General features: G+C 39.4%; 1 protein-coding gene across 2 annotated transcripts in view; it reads right to left on the minus strand.

Moving 5' to 3' along the window:
• Nucleotides 1-23482, minus strand: part of AP3B1 (adaptor related protein complex 3 subunit beta 1) — a 164634-nt gene that overhangs the window by 92189 nt on the left and 48963 nt on the right. For both annotated transcript variants that reach the window (XM_065661062.1, XM_065661061.1), the window contains exons 8-11: nt 6525-6686; nt 4294-4391; nt 541-595; nt 390-461 (exon numbers count right to left, since the gene is read on the minus strand). In XM_065661062.1, coding sequence (XP_065517134.1) covers nt 390-461; nt 541-595; nt 4294-4391; nt 6525-6686 — 387 coding nt within the window. The remainder of the gene's footprint in view (nt 1-389; nt 462-540; nt 596-4293; nt 4392-6524; nt 6687-23482) is intronic.

A 23482-nucleotide genomic window follows, 5' to 3' on the forward strand; every position in this document is an offset into this window, starting at 1 on the left:
TCTTTTTAAGCAAACAATATTGAAGACTGCGTGATTTAATTTCTCTTCATTTGAGAAGTTTCTTTCTCCCATGAAAACAGTCAAACTCTAAATGTTTGAATGGCTGGTTAGATTAAAATAGTAATACTCTCTATCACTCCCAAGACACCAAAAGCTGTAGTGGAAACCATAGCTCACCTGCCACCTCCAACATGGTAATAAAGAAAACTTTCAGTTTGCCTGACAAATCTAAAGGACACTTGCAGATTTAACTAAAAGCCACAACTCCATACTCCATAGTGAAAAAAATGGAACATCATAAACTGATGTGTGTCATAATAGTGCAAGAAAATTATACCTTCCTGTTGCAAACAGGTTTGTCTAGCAGTACAACTCGATTTCAAACTCACCTTCAGTGTTTTGATCATTGTTGGGTCAGTTGACCTAACATAGAAACTCTTCAGGTAAGGTTCAAACATACCCTGAAAAACAGACATAACTTAAGTAGTTTGCCCGTGTTTCACATAAAATGTGATTTAGAAAACTCTAAATAGGTTGTACCTTTCTCTGAATTGACATAGTGGCAATATTTTGCAGAACAATATACTGCACCTCCCTGGAATTTGAAAAGAAAAACAAGAGTTATTCTGCAAAATTACAAATACACAGAATAATGCAACATAGCAAAGAAAGTCCATAGACTCATAGAACAGATTGGGTTGGAAGGGACCTTAGAGACCTAGCTCCAACCCCCACCTTGCTATGGACAGAGAAACTTTCCACTGGACCAGGCTGCTCAGAGCCCTGTCCAACCTGGCCTTGAACACTTCCAGGAATAGGGCATACACAGCTTCTCTGGGCAACCTGTTCCAGTGTCAGTATGAAGGAAAAAATCACTGACACTAGTGCAATGCTTCTTGTAAGCCTTGGTCTTTGTTTAAACCAATTTTTTTTTCAAACATCATCACCCTTGACATGGACAGTGGGACTGAGTGCGCCCTCAGCAAGTTTGCCGATGACACCAAGCTGTGTGGTCCGGTTGATATGCTGGAGGGAAGGGATGCCATCCAGAGAGATCTTGACACACTTGTGAGGTGGCCTGATGCCAACCTTAGGAAGTTTAACCATGACAAGTGCAAGGTCCTGCACCTGGGTCGGAGCAATCCCAGGCACAGCTACAGATCGGGCAAAGAAGAGATTCAGAGCAGCCCTGCAGAGAAGGACTTGGGGGTGCTGGTCGATGAGAAAATGAACATGGGCCGGCGGCAGTGCGCGCTTGCAGCCCAGAAAGCCAACCGTATCCTGGGCTGCATCAAAAGGAGCGTGATCAGCAGGTCAAAGGAGGTGATCCTGCCCCTCTACTCTGCTCTTGTGAGACCTCACCTGGAGTATTGTGTGCAGTTCTGGTGTCCTCAACATAAAAAGGACATGGAACTGTTGGAACAAGTCCAGAGGAGGGCCACAAGGATGATCAGGGGACTGGAGCACCTCCTGTATGAAGACAGGCTGAGGAAGTTGGGGCTGTTCAGCCTGGAGAAGAGAAGGCTGCTTGGAGACCTCACAGCAGCCTTCCAGTATCTGAAGGGGGGCTATAGGGATGCTGGGGAGGGACTCTTCATTAGGGACTGTAGTGACAGGACAAGGGGTAACGGGTTAAAACTTAAACAGGGGAAGTGTAGATTGGATATAAGGAAGAAATTCTTTCCTGTCAGGATGGTGAGGCACTGGAATGGGTTGCCCAGGGGGGTTGTGAGTGTTCCATCCCTGGCAGTGTTCAAGGCCAGGTTGGATGAAGCCTTGGGTGGCATGGTTTAGTGTGAGGTGTCCCTGCCCATGGCAGGGGGGGTTGGAACTGGATGATCTTAAGGTCCTTTCCAACCCTAACTATTCTATGATTCTATGATCCTGGCTTCTCCAGAAGTAGCTCACAAAAACCTTACATTTTATTTGCCATCCTGAAACTTAAGCATTTCAGGTTGACATAGCTAACAACAAAAACTCATGGGCTTTACCTGCAGCGTGGGAATGACTGCATCACTTACAAGTACAGCTAATCCTTGCACAACCAGCAAGAATTGCTATGACCTTTTTTTGTCTTAAAAAATTTCCTAATAATTCTCAAAAAGGGAGAGTATCTCCAGCTACTTACGACTATATAATGACATACATACACATCTATCAAAAAGCAGTTCTTTAACATAATAAGCTTTGAGAGAAGCACAATACAGAAATAAGCAATATTCTAAACACAAAACCATGAAATACGTTTGGAGGATACTCTCATTATTAATGAGTTAGTTGAAAAGCTGCAGCAGGAGTCAGCAAAAAAGAAATCCTGGCAGTACACTAAAGCTTTTAAACTACAGAGTTTCTGCCACCAATTGCTTAAAAACTAAGTAATAATTTACAAGCAATTTTTCTGAACCATCAGTGCTCAAATTCTTTCATGATGCAAATCACATCCTAATAGAGAAATCATCACATCCATTATCTCCTCCTATTCAAAACTGTTTAACAGCCCTCTGGTAATTACAGCTGTTGCTTACAAAAGAAAAGTAATAATAGAGAAGTACTTAATATCTTTTAAACCTATTTTTAGGTAATTCTTACATAGGTACATGGAAATAGTCAGCTGTTCATGAACAACTAAGACTGGAAATTGCTATGAAATGCTCTTCCAGGCACTCTCACCCTAACTAGATTATAGTTTATTTGACATTAATTCAAAGGCCATAGGCACATAACTTCAAGGGCAAACTGCAAAAGCTTATTTAAAAATGGGCCTAACAGCAAAAGCGTTTCACACAGACTGATAACAGAGAACAGACAATCCATTCAGCACAGGAAAATCAGAAGACAAATGTCATATTAGGCATTAGTTGAGATACAGGAAAGATGTGACTTATCTTTTGATGAGATCTGAGTATAAATGAGCAATAAACAATATGTAAAAATAATCCTTTCAACCTGTATGAGTTTAGTTATATACATTACCTGTGCATACTCTAAACTGCTTTAACCATTTTACTTATCTTTGTATAAAGTGAACGGAAGCATGCTGTAATACAAAACCAAACACAAAAATAACAGTGATTTGTTTTTACCTGAAATAAAATCATGAAAGCTCTACCAAGCCCAATTTTACCTCTTTACTAACTTTAAAATGATTGGGACATTAGCCATAGGTGAGCTGAAAAAACTGAGGGAGTAAGATGAGCTGTGTGGTGATCAGGCTTACGAAAGTTGAAGTCCAACTAAGATGAGTAATCTTGTCAAACACAACAGACATGGTTTTGGTGGGTTGTTTGTTTTCATTTCGTTGTTTTTGGGGGTTTTTATTTGTTCGGGTTTTTTGGTTGTTCCTTTCTTTTTGTTTGGTTTTCTTTTTCAGTTTTTAGTCTACTTGATGTGGCCAACTTTAAAAAATAAATAATTTTCACAGCAAAGTTCTAGCCAAAAATACCATGTTTAGTTAGAAAGTTGTTCTGAAAACATCTTAATATTGTGTCTCCTATTACCGCTTCAAGGCTTTTCAAACAGGTACATGAAGTTCAAAATCTAAAAGCTGAGAGAAAAAAACCCACTACTTTTACACAGAAAATTTTGGCATAATGCACTGAAACTATCAAACACAAAGAAAAAAAGAGTATGATCAATCTTATGAACCGTATGACCAGTGAAACCCTTCATAGGAAAGTAAACAATTTCACACTGAAGATGATAAAGTCAAAATCAGATGTCCTGAATGTAATATAAACTTATTCTTTAAAAACAGTCTGAGGATTAAAGAAACAAAGGGGACTCAACAGCATCAAGTGGTACTCTAAAAAAAAAAAAAACAACAACAGTTTCTTAGTTTCTCTGTCAAAAAACCTTCAATATAAAGCGCAGGAAAAAAAAAAACCACATCTGAAGACTTCTTCAGTGCTTAGCAAGACAATAAGGAACTCCAATGTCATTAAAATTATACTAATTTCCAACAATAAAGAAATCAAGAAACTAAGCAAACTAGTTAGTATTGCCTCTATCTGTATGCCAACTAGGCAGCCAGGATTCTTATCACAATGAAAGTCATAATTAACAATGGTTAATATCAGTGATCATTCAATAACACAATACTGAATGATCACTGGATATGATGCAGAAAATGACGGAATTAATGATCATTTGTTGAGTAAAAATTAGTATTACAAGACAATTTTAAAATGAAACTAATAGTGCAATAGTTACATTCTTACACCTACACCTAAGCAGTATGTACAAAAAACTCATAAAAAAGTAGACATGGCAGTGTAAAGTACGGACCGGACCTACCTATTACTACGAAGTAAACGCACCAATGACTTAGAAACAATACCAGCTTCGGATTTTGGTGCCAAATGCCAATACAGCTGTGAAACTGCCATTACCACCTAAAAGAACATTCAGAACAACAAGTTATCTTCAAATCATAGTACATACCTATCACATTTGCCTCAGACCTGCAGAGGTACCAATTCACTTTTCAGAAAGCAAAATGCATACCCACGTTCTTTGAAATCAACAAAGCAGTTTGGGAAAAAACATCAGAAGAAAGGTCCTTCATTTCTAAAACCAAAGCTAATTAAGTACCTCTCATTCTTCCCAGTATTTGTATACAGAATAAAGAGGAAGAAGAAAAAAGAGAAAAGTAATACAAATTGTAAACATACAGATATCACACTTACTAAGTCAGTATTGCTAACATCATCTGCACAAATTAATTAGGAAATACTGTTGAAAACTTCTGCAAATTTTATCCTCTTATCTTTATTAAAAAAGGTACAATATTAGCTATTATTTAGTTTCCACTTCAAACCTTTCATTCCATTATTCTACTACACAATTTATAATACAACAGCTGCTTTAACTGGCAATTTCTAAAGTCTCAAATCCAACAGAAAGCTGAAACTCCAAGGTTGTATGCCCACATCCTGGTTAGCAAAAAACAGAAGACTGGGCTATATGTAATATAAAAACCGTAATTTTTTTTTCTCTTCAAGTTTTCTCATAAGGAAAAGACAAGTGACAAGCTTTATGCTAGTAAGCTATGTCAGAACCTTCCCTACACTATTGTCATGTTCAACTTTCTGTTCGAACAAAACAAATCATTGAAAGGAGACTCCAGGTAAAGCTATCATTACAAAATTTGACTTGGTATCTTGGTACTTTCTTAGTGCCACTGAAACAAAATTATTATTAAACAATAAAAGTCATTAAAAACATCACAAAAGAGTTAACAACTGGAAGATTTTTAGCAATATACTAGAGGGATCTTTTATTACTGACAAAAATCTAAGATCAAAGAGAAAGCTATTCACTGCTGGCAAATCATGTGAATGGCACAAAAATTGGTGTAACAGCACTTCAGAGCAGCATGATTTCATCTGACGAACTACACTTAACATCTCAGTTAACTTTAATATCAGAAAGTTAAAGATCATAAATGTGAGAATCAATACCATATTTAACAGATATAAAGAAAATAATTCATGGAATATGTAAGATACCGACTGAACCTGTTCTCAGTGCAGTTTGATGCAAACATACCTAACATACTTGTTCTTTGCATGAGATGAGGAAGCATTATATAGACGTTGAATTGTGTTTTTAGCAAAAACTGTGCTCTAACAGAATTACTGTTGTAAAACAGCATTCGTTTCCAAAGTCTTGGCAGACTATAAGTGGTTTTGAAAAGAGTTAGACATTAGTCAGAATCCAGAAATATGTTCCAGGGGAGAAACAAAAAATTTATCTGTTCAGCTTATCAAGAACAGATTGGGAGGTGACTTAATCATGACACTGTAATTGTTTTTGCAATGATATGAATATTCATTATCATTGAAAGTCTTTTCCTGAAGGCATCTAGTCTTGTTTAACAGGACAAACTGAGGTTAGAAATGAAGTTCTGTGATCTGAGGAATGTCACAATGATTCACCATGAGCATGGCTTTCTCCAGTTTTAAAAATTTACCTGCCTCTGAAAATACCATGGAAATACTGCACAGCGTACCCCACTCATGATGTCATATTTACCTTGGAACCCCGCCAAAACACCACCACTAAGCTGGCTTGGACTGACAAAGAATTTAGGCATATAATTGGAAATGTGAGACTCAAGGAAAAGCACAACTTAACGAATCAATAACAACTATGATTTTCTTTGTAAATCTGTATCACCAATACTGACAGTTTGTGCCATCCTAGATGCTTAGAACTTAAGGGTTAAAAGCTAGCTATTGCATAGTCATCACATGCTACAGAAGTTGGACTCAATGTTATCATGTTTTCCCTAATGCTTTGTTTGTCCTTAATATTAGGAGCATATATCATTCAGTTCAGATGTTTTTACTAAGAAGCTACATTAATTACAAAAAAAAAAAAGAAAGAACCACTGTACTTCTGTAAGATACTGAAGAGTATTATCACAGTTTTTAAAGAGATGTAGATTTTACTTTTCAACCTTTTAAATTTTCTAAAGTATACTTAGCAGTATCATATTTTAATCAAAAAGGAATTTGTCATACAGCAGCATTTCGGCTTTGCAGCAAGGGCTTCGTATTTCGTAACAGCAGCCTGTGATCTGGGTCCATAGAATAGGTGTCTTTCACTTTCTGATCCTTTTCTTTCTGTTCTTCATCAGATTCATAGAAATTATTTTCACTATATTCTTCTACCACCTCAACAACCTAAAAAAGACAAAATGACAAAAACATACACAGAATATTGAATCAACTGGTTTTATTCATTAAGGAAGCAACACACAACATCACAATTTCATACAAGATACGCCCATTTTTAAAAATAGCTACCAGCTCTTCTACCTCAGTTTGCTCAAAGCATTAAATGTACCAACACAAAAACCAGCTTAATAATATATGGAAATTTTCCATAAAATAAGATGACCTGGTAAATGAAATATCTTCATTAATATTCTATAAACTAGATTAAGTATGGATATTGATCTCTTACAGACATAAAGCGTATGATTTGAAATTAGCATTTCTGAAAACAGTTATTTAAAATTCCCTCTTTTTTGAAAACTTAATACACACCATGTGTATTCTTCCCTCTCTTTCAATACGTAAATTATCTGTGAAAATATCAAATCTCAAAAGAAGGGACAGTTTTTTTTCTTAAGAAATTATGCAGGAAAAAGGTTAGGCATCTTGAGAATGGTCTTCCCTGATGAAGTACAAATCCTCAAGCTGTTTAAATGTAGTTATGAATTACGAGCATAACATCACTTAATAAATCAAGCACAAGACACTGAAAGGATTCATTAAAATCTGAGATATGAGTAAATTAGGCCTTTCTTTTACTCCAGAAGCCTACATAAAAGAATATAAAGAAATAGAAAATGTCCTGGGCTCAGCAGTAGCAGTCATTTTTCTCCTTCTTAGTGGCTAGTGTAGTGCTATGTTTTCATTTTTTGGCCTGGAAGAGAGCTGATAACACCGATGTTTTTAGTTGCTGCTCAAATGTTTGGTTGGGCCAAGGACTTTCTGAGCCTCATGCTCTGCCAGGGAGGAGGGGAAGCCGGGAGGAAGCAGAGACAGGACACCTGACCCAAGCCAGCCAAAGAGGTATTCCATGCCACAGCATGTCATGCCCAGGAGGTAACGGGGAGTTACCCGGAAGGGCTGGGGACAGCAGGGCTGGATGAGGTATCGGTCGGTGCTTGGCTGGGGGGAGTGGGGCGAGTTATTGGTCAGCTGGTGTTGAGGTGTTCTATTCTCTTCCCTTGTTATTTCCTTTAGCATTATTATTATTGGTGGTAGCAGTAGTGATCTGTGTTATACCTTAGTTACTGTACTGTTCTTATCTCAACCCGTGGGAGTTGCATTCTTTTCTATTCTCCTCTCCATCCCCCCAGGAGCAAGGAGAGGGCAGGAAGGAGGGGAGGGAGTGAACGAGCTTTTGTGGTTGGATTTAAACCATGACAGAAAAGAATATATTTGATTATGTAAATACAAATTGAAACAATCTCATGATTTCTGATGTGGATAAAAAAAAAAAGATAAATAATAGATTCAGAGCATTTCTTTATGCTTATATTTAATTTGCATTAAAAATCCACAAACCTTAAGAAAAATAAGATGGAAACCATACAGATTAGATCAAACCCAAATGTCAAATCCCAGCAGCTCTGCTCCAGATTATCAATAATGAGTAGACAACACTGTACAACGTTTTTTTAAAAAATAAGCTACTAACTTCTGCAACTTGTCCTATCCAAGTTTATGTCCTTGGTCTCCTAAGTTCTTCCATCTCACTTTGTCACCAGAACACCCAACTGAAATAAAGAGCATGACTGTGGCTAGCTGGAGTTACTCCCACTATTGGCTGGCTGGTACCAGACACCAGCTGTGCCAATAGCTCTGCCTACCTTTCTCTCAAGTCTCTGTACGACTATTTTAAGGAATATCCAACTCTACACGATGGTTTTAAGAGCATTATTTAAATCATATACTCAAATGCGATTTTTTAAAAGACAATTACTTTTGAGATAAATGTATCTTTTTAATTCTGGCTGGCAGCAGCAAAGCCATCAAAGGTGAATGGAACAATAGCTAGACTTATTTAATAGGTTTTTAGAAAACTTGTGAAGGGTAAACTCAGACCTTTATTGCGTGCCTTGGTCAAGACTCATGTAGAGAAAGAGCGCATAAAAGTGTCTTCAGTAGCAGCAAGTAAGGGTGGGAGGAGGAAGAACTGACAATAAATCAAAGTTGTCTTTTTACTCTGTTTTTTATAACAATTTGGACACAGAAAATAAAACTTCCCTTCACATTTCTTCTGATTTTTATTACTTGATGCCACCAGTACTCTCAGTAATGTACAGAATCCTTAACAAGCTCTTAGATTCCTTATGCAACAGCAACCAAAGTGATTTAGTTTACTACTTTGTCTATACATCTTAGTGGCAGTCACCCTTCTAAACTAAAAACTCAGAATGCTAAATCAAGAGTACCAGTAACTGAATTCCTTTCCTTGTCTACAGGTCAGGCAACTTGAAAGCAAAATTCCTGATCCCAGTGTAATTCAACCCTGCACTGAAGAAGCTTCCTTTAACAGGACAAGAAGAACTCAATCTTCATTGAGTCAGTCTACAGTATCCCTGTCTTGACTGCTAACAAGCACACACATCAGTACTATTGAACTCAACAGGAACAGAGTTGGTGATTGTATTTAACTCATTAACCACTGCTGTAAAGAAATAGCCTGAGCTGTATCATTTATGACTTTTTTTTTTTAAAGAATTGATTGTTTGAAACATACTTAGAGCAAACTTCCAAATAATTATAAGAGGCGTAAGCTGCTTTACGAAAATATTTTTATTTAAATCCCATTAGAGTCTTTAGATTGAATTCACTTTCTTCATACCCTCAAAGCAGAAGTATTAGTATGGTCTTTTCTGTTTCATAATTATGTATTTTATTGCAAATTTCCTCTTTTCTCATATCTGTTGAGATCTGGCATGAAAATAATTATAATCCAGACAAAGGATGCTGATGGCACAAAGGGAAATAAGTTTAATGAACTAAAATTCATTAAAAGCAGTTGAAGTCCTTAATCAGTCAGAATGTGTAGTCACAAGGACCTACTAAGACAAAGAGAATATGTATACGTAATACTGCAAGAATTGCACATTACCATGGAAAGCAAAGCAAAGTGTTATGTAAAAGACTCAGATAACAGAAGACAAAAACCTGCAGATATTTGGTGCGCAAGAACTGTTGTTTCAAATTCTATTAATCATCGCAGACATGGAAAGCAGTCACCAGAAAATGTGAAATCACTCCATCATTCACAACCCCTTAAGCCTCAACTTCAACAGCTGACAATACTCACTGTCAAAAAGGGACAACTGTACATTTAAAATAATAAAATAATTTAAGCTGGAAAAGATCCTTCAGACCATCAGGTCTAACTGTTAACCTAGCACTACCAAGTCTACCAGTAAACCATGCCCTAAGTGCCACAGCTACAGATCTTTTAAATACCTCCACAGATAGTGACTCAACCATTTCCCTGGGCAGCCTGCTCCAATGCCTGACTGCCCTTTTGGTGAAGAAATTTTTCCTAATATCCAGTTGAAACCTCCCCTGCCACAACTTAAGGCCACTTCCTCTTGTCCTATCACTTATTACTCACCTCATTAGAACTTCCTTTCAGGGAGCTGTAGAAAGCGATAAGGTCTCCTCTCAGCCTCCTTTACTCCAGGCTAAACAACTCTAATTCCCTCAGCCGTTCCTCATCATACTTGTGCTCCAGACCCTTCGCCTGATTTGTTGTTCTTCTTTAGATATATTCCAGCTCCTCAATGTCTGTCTTGTAGTGAGGGACCCAGAAATGAACACAGGATTTGAGGTGCAGTCTTACCAGTGCCCATTAGAGGGGGATGATCACTGCCCTGGCCCTGCTGGCCACACTACTGCTGATACAGGCCAGGATGCTGCTGGCCTTCTTGGCTGCCTGGGCACAGGCTGGCTCATGTTCAGCTCTGTCTATCAGCACCCCCAGGTTCTTTTCCATGAGCAGCTTTCCAACCACTCTTCTCCAAGACTGGAGCACTGCATGGGATTGTGGCCCAGGTGCAGGACATGGCACTTTGCCTTGTTGAACCTCACACTACTGGCCACAGCCCATCAGTGAAGCCTGTCCAGGTTCCTCTGCAGAGACTACTTGCCCTCAAACAGATCAACATTCCCACCCAGCTCAGTGTCATCTGCAAACTTGCTGAGGGTGCACTTAATCCTCTCATCCAGACCATTGATAAAGACAACAGAACTGGAAGCAGTACTGAGCCCTGGGGAACACCACTTGTGACCAGCTGCCAACTGGATTCAAGTCCATTCACCAGCAGTCTTCGGGCCTGTCCATGCAGCCAGTTTTTCACCCAGTGAATAGTACACCTGTCCGAGCCATGAGCAGCCAATTTCTCTAGGATAATGCTGTGGGCAACGCTGTCAAAGGCTTTACTAAAGTCCCGGTAAACAACATTGACAGCTCTTCTCTCATCCACTGAGTAGGTCATTTTCTCATAGAAGGAAATCAGGTTAGGCAAGCAGTCCTGTACATACCACATGATGGCACCCAAGATGATCTGATCTATAATATTCCCTAGCACCAAGGTCAGACTGACAGGTATGTAGTTCCCCAGATCCTCCTTCTGGCCCTCCCTGGATGAGTGTCACATTTGCCAACCTCCAATCAACTGGCACCTCCCTGCTTAGCCAGGACTACTGATAAATGATGGAAAGTGGCTTGATGAGCACTTCTGCCAGCTCCCCCAGTACCCTTAGTTGGATCCCTTCTTGCCCCATAAACCTGTGTGTGTCTAAGTGGTGGAAGAGGTTGCTAAACATTTCCCCTTGGATTATGGGGGCTTCATCATGCTCCCCCCATCCCTATCTTCCAGCTCAGCATGCTGCATACCAAGAAAAAAATGGTCTTCCTATTGAAGACTGCAAAAAGAAGGCATTAAGTACCTCAGCCTTTATCACTATGTTTTGCTCCACATCTTTGGACTGTCTCCCAAGAGACTCTTGTCAACCAGGCTCCTAAACAGGCCCAAGTCTGCCCTTTGGAAGTCCAAGGTAGCAGTTTTTCTGACCCCCATCCTGTTTCTTCCAAGAACGGAGAACTCTTACTTCTTGTCACTGCGCCCAAGACAGCCTCCAACAATCACATGTCCAGTAGCGCACCTTTCCTACTCGGCTCCCTCATCAGCTGTGTCAGGAAGGTACCTTCCACACACTCCAGGAACCTCCTGGACTGTTTGTGCACCACTGTATTGTATGTCCAGCAGACATCTGGTAAGTTGGAGGTCCCTCTGAGAACAAGGGTTAGCGACTGAGAGACTTCTGCTGGCTGCTTACAGAGTATTTCACCTGCCCCCTCAATATCTCAACTGTCTCTTCAGATTTCTTCTTAAGTCTGGATTTACCCAAGTAACCAGGAAGGTTTTGGTATGCGCCAAGTTACTTTTAGAATCATAGAGCAGTTTGGGTTGGAAAGGAGCTTAAGGATCATTTAGTTCCAACCTCCCTGCCATCAGCTGGGACACCTTCCACTAGACCACTAGCTAACTTTTGCAATCACAGATAAGCCTTACTGCTTGATAGCACAGAGTACCAGTATTGTGTTTAGTAGTTTGGGGCCTGAGCAGAAAACAGAACTCTTTAAGCCAACTAAGGCATAATAAATTACATCCAAAAACTCATACCACCAAGCAGAAACCTCATCTTAGAAACCTAGCTGAATTGTTCCTCTGTTCCCTGATAAACTCTGTAGTGCAAGACTGAAGCCTGTACAAAAGGAAGAGACTGGGAACAACTACTAACTGTCCTCTGAAGCGGCACAGAGCTAGTTTCAAGGTGGCAAGCACCACTGAAGCCTCTTGGTATTCTAACAAAGGGGGAAAGTGTTGTGCAGAGATCTTAGCAAGAGCCTCCACAACACTAGTTCAGGATAAGAGTAACAACCTGAACAGCATGCCCCTTATACTAGGTCTACATCGTAGACTCCAACCAGGAAAGACTATGAATGGGATATAACAGAGAACATTTTTATTGCCAGCATTCTGACTGAACACAAGATTCTTGTCTTTGGGAGATCAAAGCCTTCCTGTTTTAACTATTAATGTTGAATCAACAGCTGCATGCTTCCGCAGATCATACCTGCGCACTTACTTTCCAGTCCTCAGAATCTATATTGTACTAAACTATAGGAGATGCTCCTTCATATGTCCTTGAAGAAATGCCATATACAGGTGGGACTCAGATTTTACTTTCCTAGATTTCTAATTAAAGTTCAAGCTGATGATAACAAGTACATATTAGCAGGTCTATGAGAAAAAATCCCAGTACCTTAATCCTTTTTGACAGGAGAGAGACAGCATTAGAGGTCAGGGAGCAGATTCAAATGTTTTCATGCTTTCTCTTGTCCTTTCAATCACTTTAGATGCAGTTTCACAGTTGATTTAAGACTGAGCATGAAATTACAAGTTTTTTTATTTTGTTCTGATTTTTTAAAAGTATGTTTTATTTTCCACTGGGATCAGTAAAATGATCCGGCTCACTCTGTGGCCACAGGATAACTAGACCTGCTGAATTTTCAAAACAGCAGGTGGTACAGGAAGAATAGAACAGAGGCATTCCCCTTCAGCAGCAGTCTTCATCTAAACTGTATTAAGTACACTCAGCAGTTTGTAGTAGCATATGATTTAATTGTGCAGTTAATAGCTTTTCTAAATTGCAAATCACTAAAAAGTTCAGAACCCTGGGAGAATGAAGTGATTAAAAACTGTGACCACTAGCATTTCAGGATAGGAATTGCAAATGGACCTTCTGCAATTTATTCAATCCAAAAGAGAAGTAAGTATTTTAATGTGAAAGAACATACGTAATTCCCTTTTACGTTATTCCAGACACACAGTTTAGGGAAGTCTTCATAAAGTATTAACAGCTTAATTGAAGAAACTGCTGGGTAACAAGTTCCATTAGCCTGTTTTTAAAGTCACTAAGTATATGAGCTAACATTTAACTGAGATCTTGCTTGAAATTACATTTAATATAGCATTAAAATTGAGAATACGCCTTCCCTTTAGGGTAAAGCACATTATGTGAATGCTACAATTACCTCCAAACAGAGCTTCACACATCCACAAACTCACACTAAAGTAAAATTTCACTGAAATCCAAAGTATGAACACATACTATTTGCTGAGTCTATCAGCCTTAACTCCATCATCTATTCAAAAGTGATTCAAGTATTTATATTCCTGGGTTAGCCATAACTGATTTGAAAGCTACAGACTTCAGTTTTGCTCCTCATATTCATAAGAGAAAACAGCTTTATTTGAGTCCTGTGGCAGAACCTTTGGCAGATAAAATTTTTGCTACCTTCCACAGCCCTTTCTCATATTTCTAAGAACTGCTCTCAAAAGAGTTTTTGATAAGTTAAGTTTTAAATGTAAAAAGAGTTTTGGAACTATTCACTAGCCAGGGGATCTGACTGCAATACCAAAACCACCTTAGCCAACCAAGATCAGCCGTCCACTTGCTGCATCATGAACAGTATCCTTGGAAAAGAGAAATGGTAGAAAATATGTAGAACATTTTTCTACTTCAAGGATTAATGATGTATCTAAGATAAGTCTAAAATTTTCATGTTGTGTGTGAAGATGCATACCTACATCCATCAATGTGCTTCACAGGTGGGTTTCAGAACACTAGAATAGACATATCTTTGGTCTATCAGCAAACCAAAAGTTATCCTCAAGACTGCTCAAAATGTCAAGGAGATAAGCTGTGACAAGCTTCTGACGGATGAGCAGACCTTAACCAATCACATGTTAATAACCACATGCTGGCAGAAGCATCCATCCTTTCCACAATAGAAAGTCTTTAAGTAAGATACAACTACATTAGTATAGGTCAAGCTTGTCATGAAGAACTGCTAGTGGTCTAGAAAAAAAAGGCACAATCTCACATGGTAAAAAATATTTGAAGGATGAAAGTGTAACCAACATAGCTTGCAGCCTGACTTAAAATGGCCTTAGAAAGCACAAAAACAAATTTGCCACAAAGATCTTCAGGTATGAACCAAATGATAGTAAGTTCTAACTCTTGTCTTATTAAGCCAAAAGGAGTTGAAGAGTCAAAAAATAAAGGGACAAGATCATCCACTCAGTAAATAATGGCTTCAAAGTGTACACAACTGTTTCTCAGGTAGGTTGCCATTATAACCACCTGTGTGACAATGACCTGAACTACTGAATGGACTAATGGGACCTAGTAATAATCTGATGATATGCTCTGATGGGCATGGAAATTATTATGGGATTATTTCAAGTACCTAATTATCTAATGCCATTTTATACTCCCTCAAATATCAGAAATATCTACCTGGGTCTGACAGTTCGTGACGGATGGAGGCTACAAGAGATCTGTGACAAATGAAGACTAGGCAGGGTATCTTGTGGCATTTAGAACAACACTATACCCTCAAATGAATTATATCCCAGCTTCTCTAAAGGTTAAAAGCTTCAGACACTTCCCCTTCTGTAGCACAAAATTAATAAAGGAAAACGTCAAACTCTCTTCCTATTAAAAAAAATAGTTATTGAAATCTTTTATTGTTACATTGAAAGAAAACAATGTTTCCAGCACTTTACAAACTTCTGCTGATGCTCTTGTTTATTGACGCAGTGGAAAGGAATGGGCTGGGGATTACAAAATAGGTGAGAAACAACCAGATGGCAGTAACCAGGATGCATGTTACAGTAACAGTTACAAACTGTAACTACTTCTGAATGGACAGAAAGCAGGAGGTGTGGCCAGAACAGCACGCTCTGTGTGATCTCAGACATGCTGCATTCACACCCCTCAGGAACAAAAATCAGTTAAAAATGAATGAGAATTTTAGAAAATAATTTTCTCCATTCTACCATATATAGAACATAAAAAGATTCTGGTAATGAAGTAGTAGTCTGGGATACGACCTGTATTCTACCAGGAAAGAATCTGTAAATTTCCTGAAGACATATGAAGACATAGGACCAGAAGGCATATGTCCACTACTCCCTTCTAATTCACGTCAAAACAGACTGAACTTTCAGTCCAAAAGTCAGCAAAAATGCTGAAAAAATACAATGATTAGGTAGGTGGTATATAAAACCCAACATATAGCTAATATTATTAAAATATATACACAAAATTATCCACTACGAAACATCACATTCTATTACTCCACCGGGGACCAGACTTATTGCTCCTGCACAAAACGGAAAGTACATACGCATTTCCAGTTAAGTGAATCACAATGGAATTAAGAACCAATAAAGATCGCAAGATTATCATGATATTACTCTGACATGTTTGAATGTTATAATTTTTACTTCAGTTATAACCAGTCTATTCATTACCATTGGGGTAACGGATGAGAAAGAAAACCCGAGGTTTTGGCTGGATTTGTAGAACTATGCAGATCTGCAGCCAGTGGAATAGACTTGTACTCCTACAGTGCACGCCTCATTTTTCAGATAACATCTCTATTGAAATTAGTCTGCTGGAATTATGCTGGAAATATAATAAATTAATACAGTTATATTAAAAGATATTATGTAATTCCAATAAATTAAAATGGAAAATGGTACTTTAAAGTTTAAGATAAAAGCTACCATGTTCTGGTCACATGAGATTCCTTGCACACAACTGCACTCACAGGTTTTTAAATTTTATCTATCTAAAGAGATAAACATGCTTTCAGCTAACAGAAAATGAAGTGGGTATTAGTGGGAAAGGTAGTTGTGACAAACTGAAGCCATATTTGGGTCACACTGAAATACATTTTCCTATTCTAACCACCAGTCTTTAACCTTCATATTGGGCTAGTAGTCACATGATGTTGAAAACCAATCTGTTTTTCAAACGCAAACGTCTGCCAGGAAGTGATCCAACCTGAAAAAGGGTTCACAGTGTGAATGCCATTGAAATTTCTCACCAGACTTCAATGGCCAACAGTCTCAACCATCTATTAATACAAAAGAGCCAAGAGCCAACAGAAATAGGCAGGCTGAGAATCCATGAACTAAAAATGCAGGAAAAGAATGGGATAGGAAGTTTTCAAATAATAAAACTCCTTCCTTCTCCTTTCACTGTGTTCATCCAAGTAGATACTCCTTCCTGTTTTCAGGGAATTGGCCAAAACCAGGGCATTTTCAAAGAGGTGAAATTCACTCGGAAATAATTGTTTCCCCACAGATTTCATCTGAACGGGACACAGAGGTTCTGAGGTGTTCCTGAGTTCAATTAATCCCTGCGCAAAGGAAGCTTTGAATTTTCTTTTATCACTAAGTTTTTTCAAATGTTTAACAACTTTCAAAGGGAAGGGAGGAGTATAATTTCTAGAGTTACATTTCGTAAAGAGTCAAGATTGGGTCAATGGTATCATGGTCTAAAGGTCAGCTGCACAGTTCCATGACTCAAATCATTTGGAGTTTAGTATCCTCCAAACCCAGGTGATCTTAGGACAATTATGCATCACCTGTGAGAAAAGGACTACATCAGCATGTGACAATTTAAATCTTACTTCTTGCAGCTTTGAACTATTAAGCGAGATTATCAACAGTATCTATTCTTCACCTTTAAAACGCTACCTTTAGTCTAAGCTCAGTTCCAACAAACAAAAAAAGCTATTGCACAAGATCCTCCAGTATCTTCTTGATACTCTTCGCAGTTTACTGACGATGATATTGTAACGTATCTGTAAACAGCTCTCCTAGGGCAACTCTGAGGCAGCATTTTGTAAAGCAATTAATCTTCCCAGTCAGCTTACCTTATGGTATCAGTATCTTCTGGAGTTGTATGTTCAGTACTCAGTAAAACATTTTCACATTTCTTTAGAAGAGCTAAACTTCACTGTGGCTAAGGAGCCTCCAATTAAATTCTGCTAGTTTCGAGACATTTTACACAGAATTCAGAAAAGCCTTCTACATAAAGTTTCCAATTTGGAAATATAGCAAGCTTGAGGCTTAAGCTGTGCAAAGGTACTAAGACACGTACACACTAAGGCATTTTCAGTCACAACATTGTACTTAGTTTCAGCATATATAACAGTTAGATGATAATACATTAATCAAGCTTCATTTGCAGTATACTATGTCTTTTCCTCTTCTATACATATTCTAAGATTATATCCTTGCATATTCTCATTTATAAAACTCTCTATAATCTCCATGGAGATGTATATGCTTATTTCACTCTTGACAAAAAAACTAAACAACTTTCCCATATAGCATGAATATGTAAACTCATTTACTACATGAAAGTCTCTTAAAAAACTCTTCAATCCAGCCTTACAGTGACTTCGAAAACTCACCCAATATGTTCTGAATGCAAATTCAAAAATGTAATGAATTAAAAGATTCAGTGAAAAATTAAAAAAAACCCTCAAAAAATTATAATAAATAAATTAAAAAAAATCCCAAATATTCTAAGCCTGAGCTCATAACAATTTTATACTACAGCTCTGAGACAACAGCATCACACAGGTGGAAGTATGGGTTTGAGGACCACTGAACATTAAATTTTTTCCAATATATCACAATTACAGGAACATCTGTGCTAAGTAACTTCATACCAAACTAATGTGAAAACTCGAGAAGTGTTCAAACGCTTGTTCTCATTTCTATAAGAAGCAGCAACTAAGTCCAGGACTGATGTCTAAAAATAGGGGCTAAGACTCAAAATATGCTGCAGTAATTAACATCTTTCTGCAACACCCCAATTCCCTATTATTGTTGTAATAAAGCCTCATGATATTTGCAGCTAAAACTAAAACAATTATGATTTTTAGATCACTTGCATTTATTCAAAGAAGTTCTATTCTCCTCAAAATGGATGTGAGGCATAAAATAGCTTTCTCTTACCATAAAAAACACTCATTTCACTAGTGTGTGGAAAAGGTATGATAATGAGAGTGCAAAGGTAGAGATTTAAATAGCAAAGAACAGAAAAACGTTCAGAGCATAAGAAGAGAGGAAGGACAGAAAAGACAAGGAAAAACAAGAAGCGATAAAATAAATATTGCAAAAATAAAATAGAGAAGGGGCGAAGGTGAAGGGATAAATTAAAGGGAAAAGACACCATCTGCTTCCGGCTAAAAGCTCCCCATCCTTCAGACCACAGGACTAAATCCTTCTTCCTCCGTACCTTGTTTATAATACATGATAAATGCTGACTACAATTTCTAGAGAATATAGTATCTTTCTCTTGGTTGCAGGCCCAAAATAATAGCTTACCTGTTTTTCTTCATTGTTGACTTACTGTGCAACCATATAGAAGAATATTTCTTATTGGCAGTTGGTTCAAAATTGCTTGCAATCTTGATAGGGTGCCTTATACTGCCTCTTCAGATTCTTAAACTGAGATTAAACCTTAACCATTATAAAAAGCCCCAAAACTGCTCAAAGATTTAATCTAACTTCTGAATACAAGTTTCAAATTCTCACATCAACAACTTGTGATATACTTATTCTGCTGATAAAAGCCATGATGGAAAAGCTCATGTTGCTACCATTCAAGTTTAAGTTGCCCCCAGTCTTCTTGTCTGGCATTTCTCCAGCCATAAACTGGGACAAACTTGTGGATGCTCTGTCAGAGAGCTAGACAATCCAAGATAATTTGCAATTCTTTATATTTACTCTTTCCCATGGTCCTTTATAGATATGCCATAGCCAATCAAGAATATTACCTGATATTATAAGTGTACAGCCCGAGACTCAGGATTCTAAAGCTGACTCTGACCTCACCGAGGTCTTTCTCAAATAAAAGAATCAAGCAAACGTTTACTTCTGAGAAGAAGCAGCTAATGGAATTATTTTGCAGCTCTCAGTTATCCACAGAAAATCCTGGTATAGCAGTGAAAAAGCCACATAAGTTACTAGACAGAATAATACCCCACAGATAGATGCCCAGAATAGAATTCATGAGTATTTTGGCATCCAGGAAGGACACTATTTTAAGACAGTATTCATTTAATATTGTTCACATAATTTTCTGTGATTAAAAATCACAGAAATAGCAAAAACTAAAGCTAGAAACTTTGCTATATCATGGGCTGATGGGGGTCTGGTACATCTGATATTTAACTTAAAAATTCTTAGCATAATAATTTGAGTTGATACAGATGTCCTAGAGAACTTGCCTACACAGATTCTACCTATTGCTGCTATTCTACTGCAAGCCTGTCATGGCACTAAAGGAAATCACAGCAATGCACTCTGCTGCAAAGATAAATGGCATTTTTATCTAGCGATTGTAATTCTCTTTCACCAGCAGTGTTTGGCAGCCAAAAAGCAAACCAGATCAGGAAATTCATTCAGGCTGAAATTTAACCCTCCCTGTCCTTTCAGTTATCTTCTGTTGATTCAATTCCTTTATCCAGCTTACCTTAGAAAAACTACCGCTAACACAAGGGAAAGGAGAAAGAAGATGGAGCTTACCTCCACAGAAAGACTATAATGCTCCATTTCAGTGACAAAAGAATATGATCATTAAAATAGCCTCAGAATACATCCATAATGCCCAGAAAGTCTGGCTTAGAATTTCAAGTAATCAGCTTTCCACAATCAACCAGAGGCCATTTTTTTGTTATGAATCTATGCCATAAGTTAAACTCATTAAGCAGCATACCTGGTAAACAAATAAAAATGGTATTACAGTAAGGCCGCTAGCCAGTCAATTTTATGCCCCTAATGCTTCACGAAGTATCCTCAAATAAGTGACTTAATATTAAACATTAACCCCTCCTCTTGTATATCTGAAAGAACCTGGTCAGAAAGTATTGCACTCTGACAAAAGGAAAACTGCAACTGGATCAGAATCCTCCAATTCAGACCGAGGATTCTGACAGGTATACTAAGAATGGAAGAAATAAGCAGAAAAACACAACATCACTGTACACTAGTTTTCTTAAATTTAACCCCTTGTTCTTATCAGCTAAATCAGGATCAAGTAAGTCTACTGATCAATGGGTTTCACGACCGCATTGGAAGAGGTCAGCTTAATGGAAACTGAAAATGAGGTGACTGCTGTTGATCTCTAGGGAAGAAAATTCCCTAGCCTCAAATCTATTATGGCGGGGGAAAAATAAAAAAAAAAACCACAAAACTATCATCTGGTAGAACCACACAGCACAAATCATAGAATCATAGAATAGTTAGGGTTGGAAAGGACCTCAAGATCATCTAGTTATAACCACCCTGCCACGGGCAGGGACACCTCACATGCCACCCAAGGCTTCATCCAACCTGGCCTTGAACACTGCCACGGATGGAGCACTCACAACCTCCCTGAGCAACCGATTCCAGGGCCTCACCACCCTAACAGGAAAGAATTTCCTCCTTATATCCAATCTAAACTTCCCCTGTTTAAGTTTTAACCCGTTACCCCTTGTCCTGTCACAACAGTCCCTGACGAAGAGTCCCTTCCCAGTATCCCTATAGGCCCTCTTCAGATACTGGAAGGCTGCTATGAAGTCTCCAAGCAGCTTTCTCTTCTCCAGGCTGAACAGCCCCAACTTTCTCAGCCTATCTTCATATGGGAGGTGCTCCAGTCCCCTGATCATCCTCGTGGCCCTCCTCTGGACTTGTTCCAACAGTTCCATGTCCTTTTTATGTTGAGGACACCAGAACTGCACACAATACTCCAGGTGAGGTCTCACAAGAGCAGAGTAGAGGGGCAGGATCACCTCCTTTGACCTGCTGGTCACTCTCCTTTTGATGCAGCCCAGGATACAGTTCGCTTTCTGGGCTGCAAGCGCACACTGGCGGCTCATGTTCATTTTCTCATCAACCAAAACCCCCAAGTCCTTCTCTGCAGGGCCGCTCTGAATCTCTTCTTTGCCCAGTCTGTAGCTGTGCCTGGGATTGCTCTGACCCAGGTGTAGGACCTTGCACTTGTCATGGTTGAACTTCATAAGGTTGGCATCAGCCCACCTCACAAGCGTGTCAAGGTCCCTCTGGATGGCATTCCTTCCCTCCAGCATACCAACCAGACCACACAGCTTGGCGTCATCAGCAAACTTGCACTCAATCTCACTGTCAATGTCAGCAACAAAGATGTTAAACAAGACCAGTCTCAACACAGATCCCTGAGGGACTCCACTTCTTACTGGTTTCCAGCTGGACATTGAGCCGTTGACCACAACTCTTTGCTTGTGGCCATCCAGCCAGTTCTTTATCCATCAAGTGGTCCATCCATCAAATTGATATCTCTCCAATTTAGAGACAAGGATGTTGTGTGGGACAGCGTCGAAAGCTTTGCACAAGTTCAGGCAGGTGACATCAACTGCCCTACCCCTGTCCATCAGTTCTGTAGCCCCATCATAGAAGGCCACCAAATTGGTCAGGCAGGATTACCCCTTAGTGAAGCCATGCTGGCTGGCACCAAGCACCTTGTTGTTTTTTATGTGCCTTAGCATGACTTCCAAGAGAATGTGCTCCAAGATTTTGCCAGGCACAGAGGTGAGACTGACTGCTCTGTAATTCCCCGGGTCTTCCATTTTCCCATTCTTGAAAATGGGGGTTATATTTCTCTTTTTCCAGTCGTCAGGAGCTTCACCTGACTGCCATAAAGTTTCAAATATGATGGCCAGTGGCTTAGCAACTTCATTTGCCAGCTCCTTCAGGACCTGTGGATGGATTTCATCAGGTCCCATGGACTTGTGCATGTTCAGATTTTTATGATGGTCTCGAACCAGATCCTCTCCTACAGTGGGCCCAAGGTCTTCATTCTCACAGTCCCTGTGTCTACCTTCTAAGACTTGGGTGGTGCAGTCAGAGCCCTTACCAGTGAAGAATGAGGCAAAGAAGTCATTCAGAACCTCAGCCTTCTCCAAGTCCTGTGTAGCCAGTTCTCCCAAGAGATTCTTCACGGGGCCTATATTGTCCCTAGTCTTTTATTTGCTATGTACCTGTAGAATCCCTTCCTGTTATCCTTAACATCCCTGGCCAAGTTTAATTCTAACTGGGCCTTAGCCTTCCTAACCTGGTCCCTAGCTTCCTGGACAACATCCCTGTACTCTACCCAGGCTGCCTCTCCTTGCTTCCGCCTTTTATAAGCCCCTTTTTTCATTTGAATTTTCCTCAGCATCTCCTTATCCATCCAAGGAGGTCTCCTGGCCCTCCTGCTGCACTTCCTTCTAGTTGGGATGCAACACTTCTGAGCTTGTAGCAGGTGATCCTTGAAAATCAACCAACAGTCTTGGGCCCCCCTGCTCTCCAGGGCTATATCCCATGGAACCTTACTAAGCAGGCTCCTGAAGAGGCCAAAGTCTGCTCTATTGAAGTCCAGAGCAGTGAGCTTGCTGCACGCTCTTCTCACTGTCCTGGGGATATCAAATTGGACCATCTCGTGATCGCTGCATCCAAGGCTGCCCTGGAGCATCACATTTCGAACGAGCCCTTCCCTGTCGGTGAGCATGAGGTCAAGCATGGCACCTCTCTTTGTTGGCTCCTCTATTACTTGCAGAAGGAAGTTGTCTTCCACACAATCGAGGAACCTCCTGGATTGCTTGTGCCGTGCAGTGCCATCGTTCCAACAGATGTCAGGGTGGTTGAAATCCCCCATGAGAACAAGGGCCTGCGAGCGTGAGGCTTTTCCTATCTGTCTGTAGAGTGCTTCATCCACACGTTCTCCTTGATCAGGCGGTCTGTAACAGACCCCCACAGTAATGTCTCCCATGGCTGTTCTCCCTTTAACCCTGACCCACAAACTCTCTGTAAACTGCTCACCTGTCCCCAGACAGAGTTCCATACTCTCCAGCCTATCCCTAACATAAAGGGCAACTCCCCCTCCCCGCCTGCTGGGCCTGTCTTTTCTAAAGAGCCTGTAACCTTCCATTCCAACACTCCAGTCGTAGGAGCCATCCCACCATGTTTCTGTGATGTCTATTATATCATACGTGCACACAT

Source organism: Lathamus discolor, chromosome Z, assembly GCF_037157495.1.
Source record: "Lathamus discolor isolate bLatDis1 chromosome Z, bLatDis1.hap1, whole genome shotgun sequence".
Lineage (NCBI taxonomy): Eukaryota > Metazoa > Chordata > Aves > Psittaciformes > Psittacidae > Lathamus > Lathamus discolor.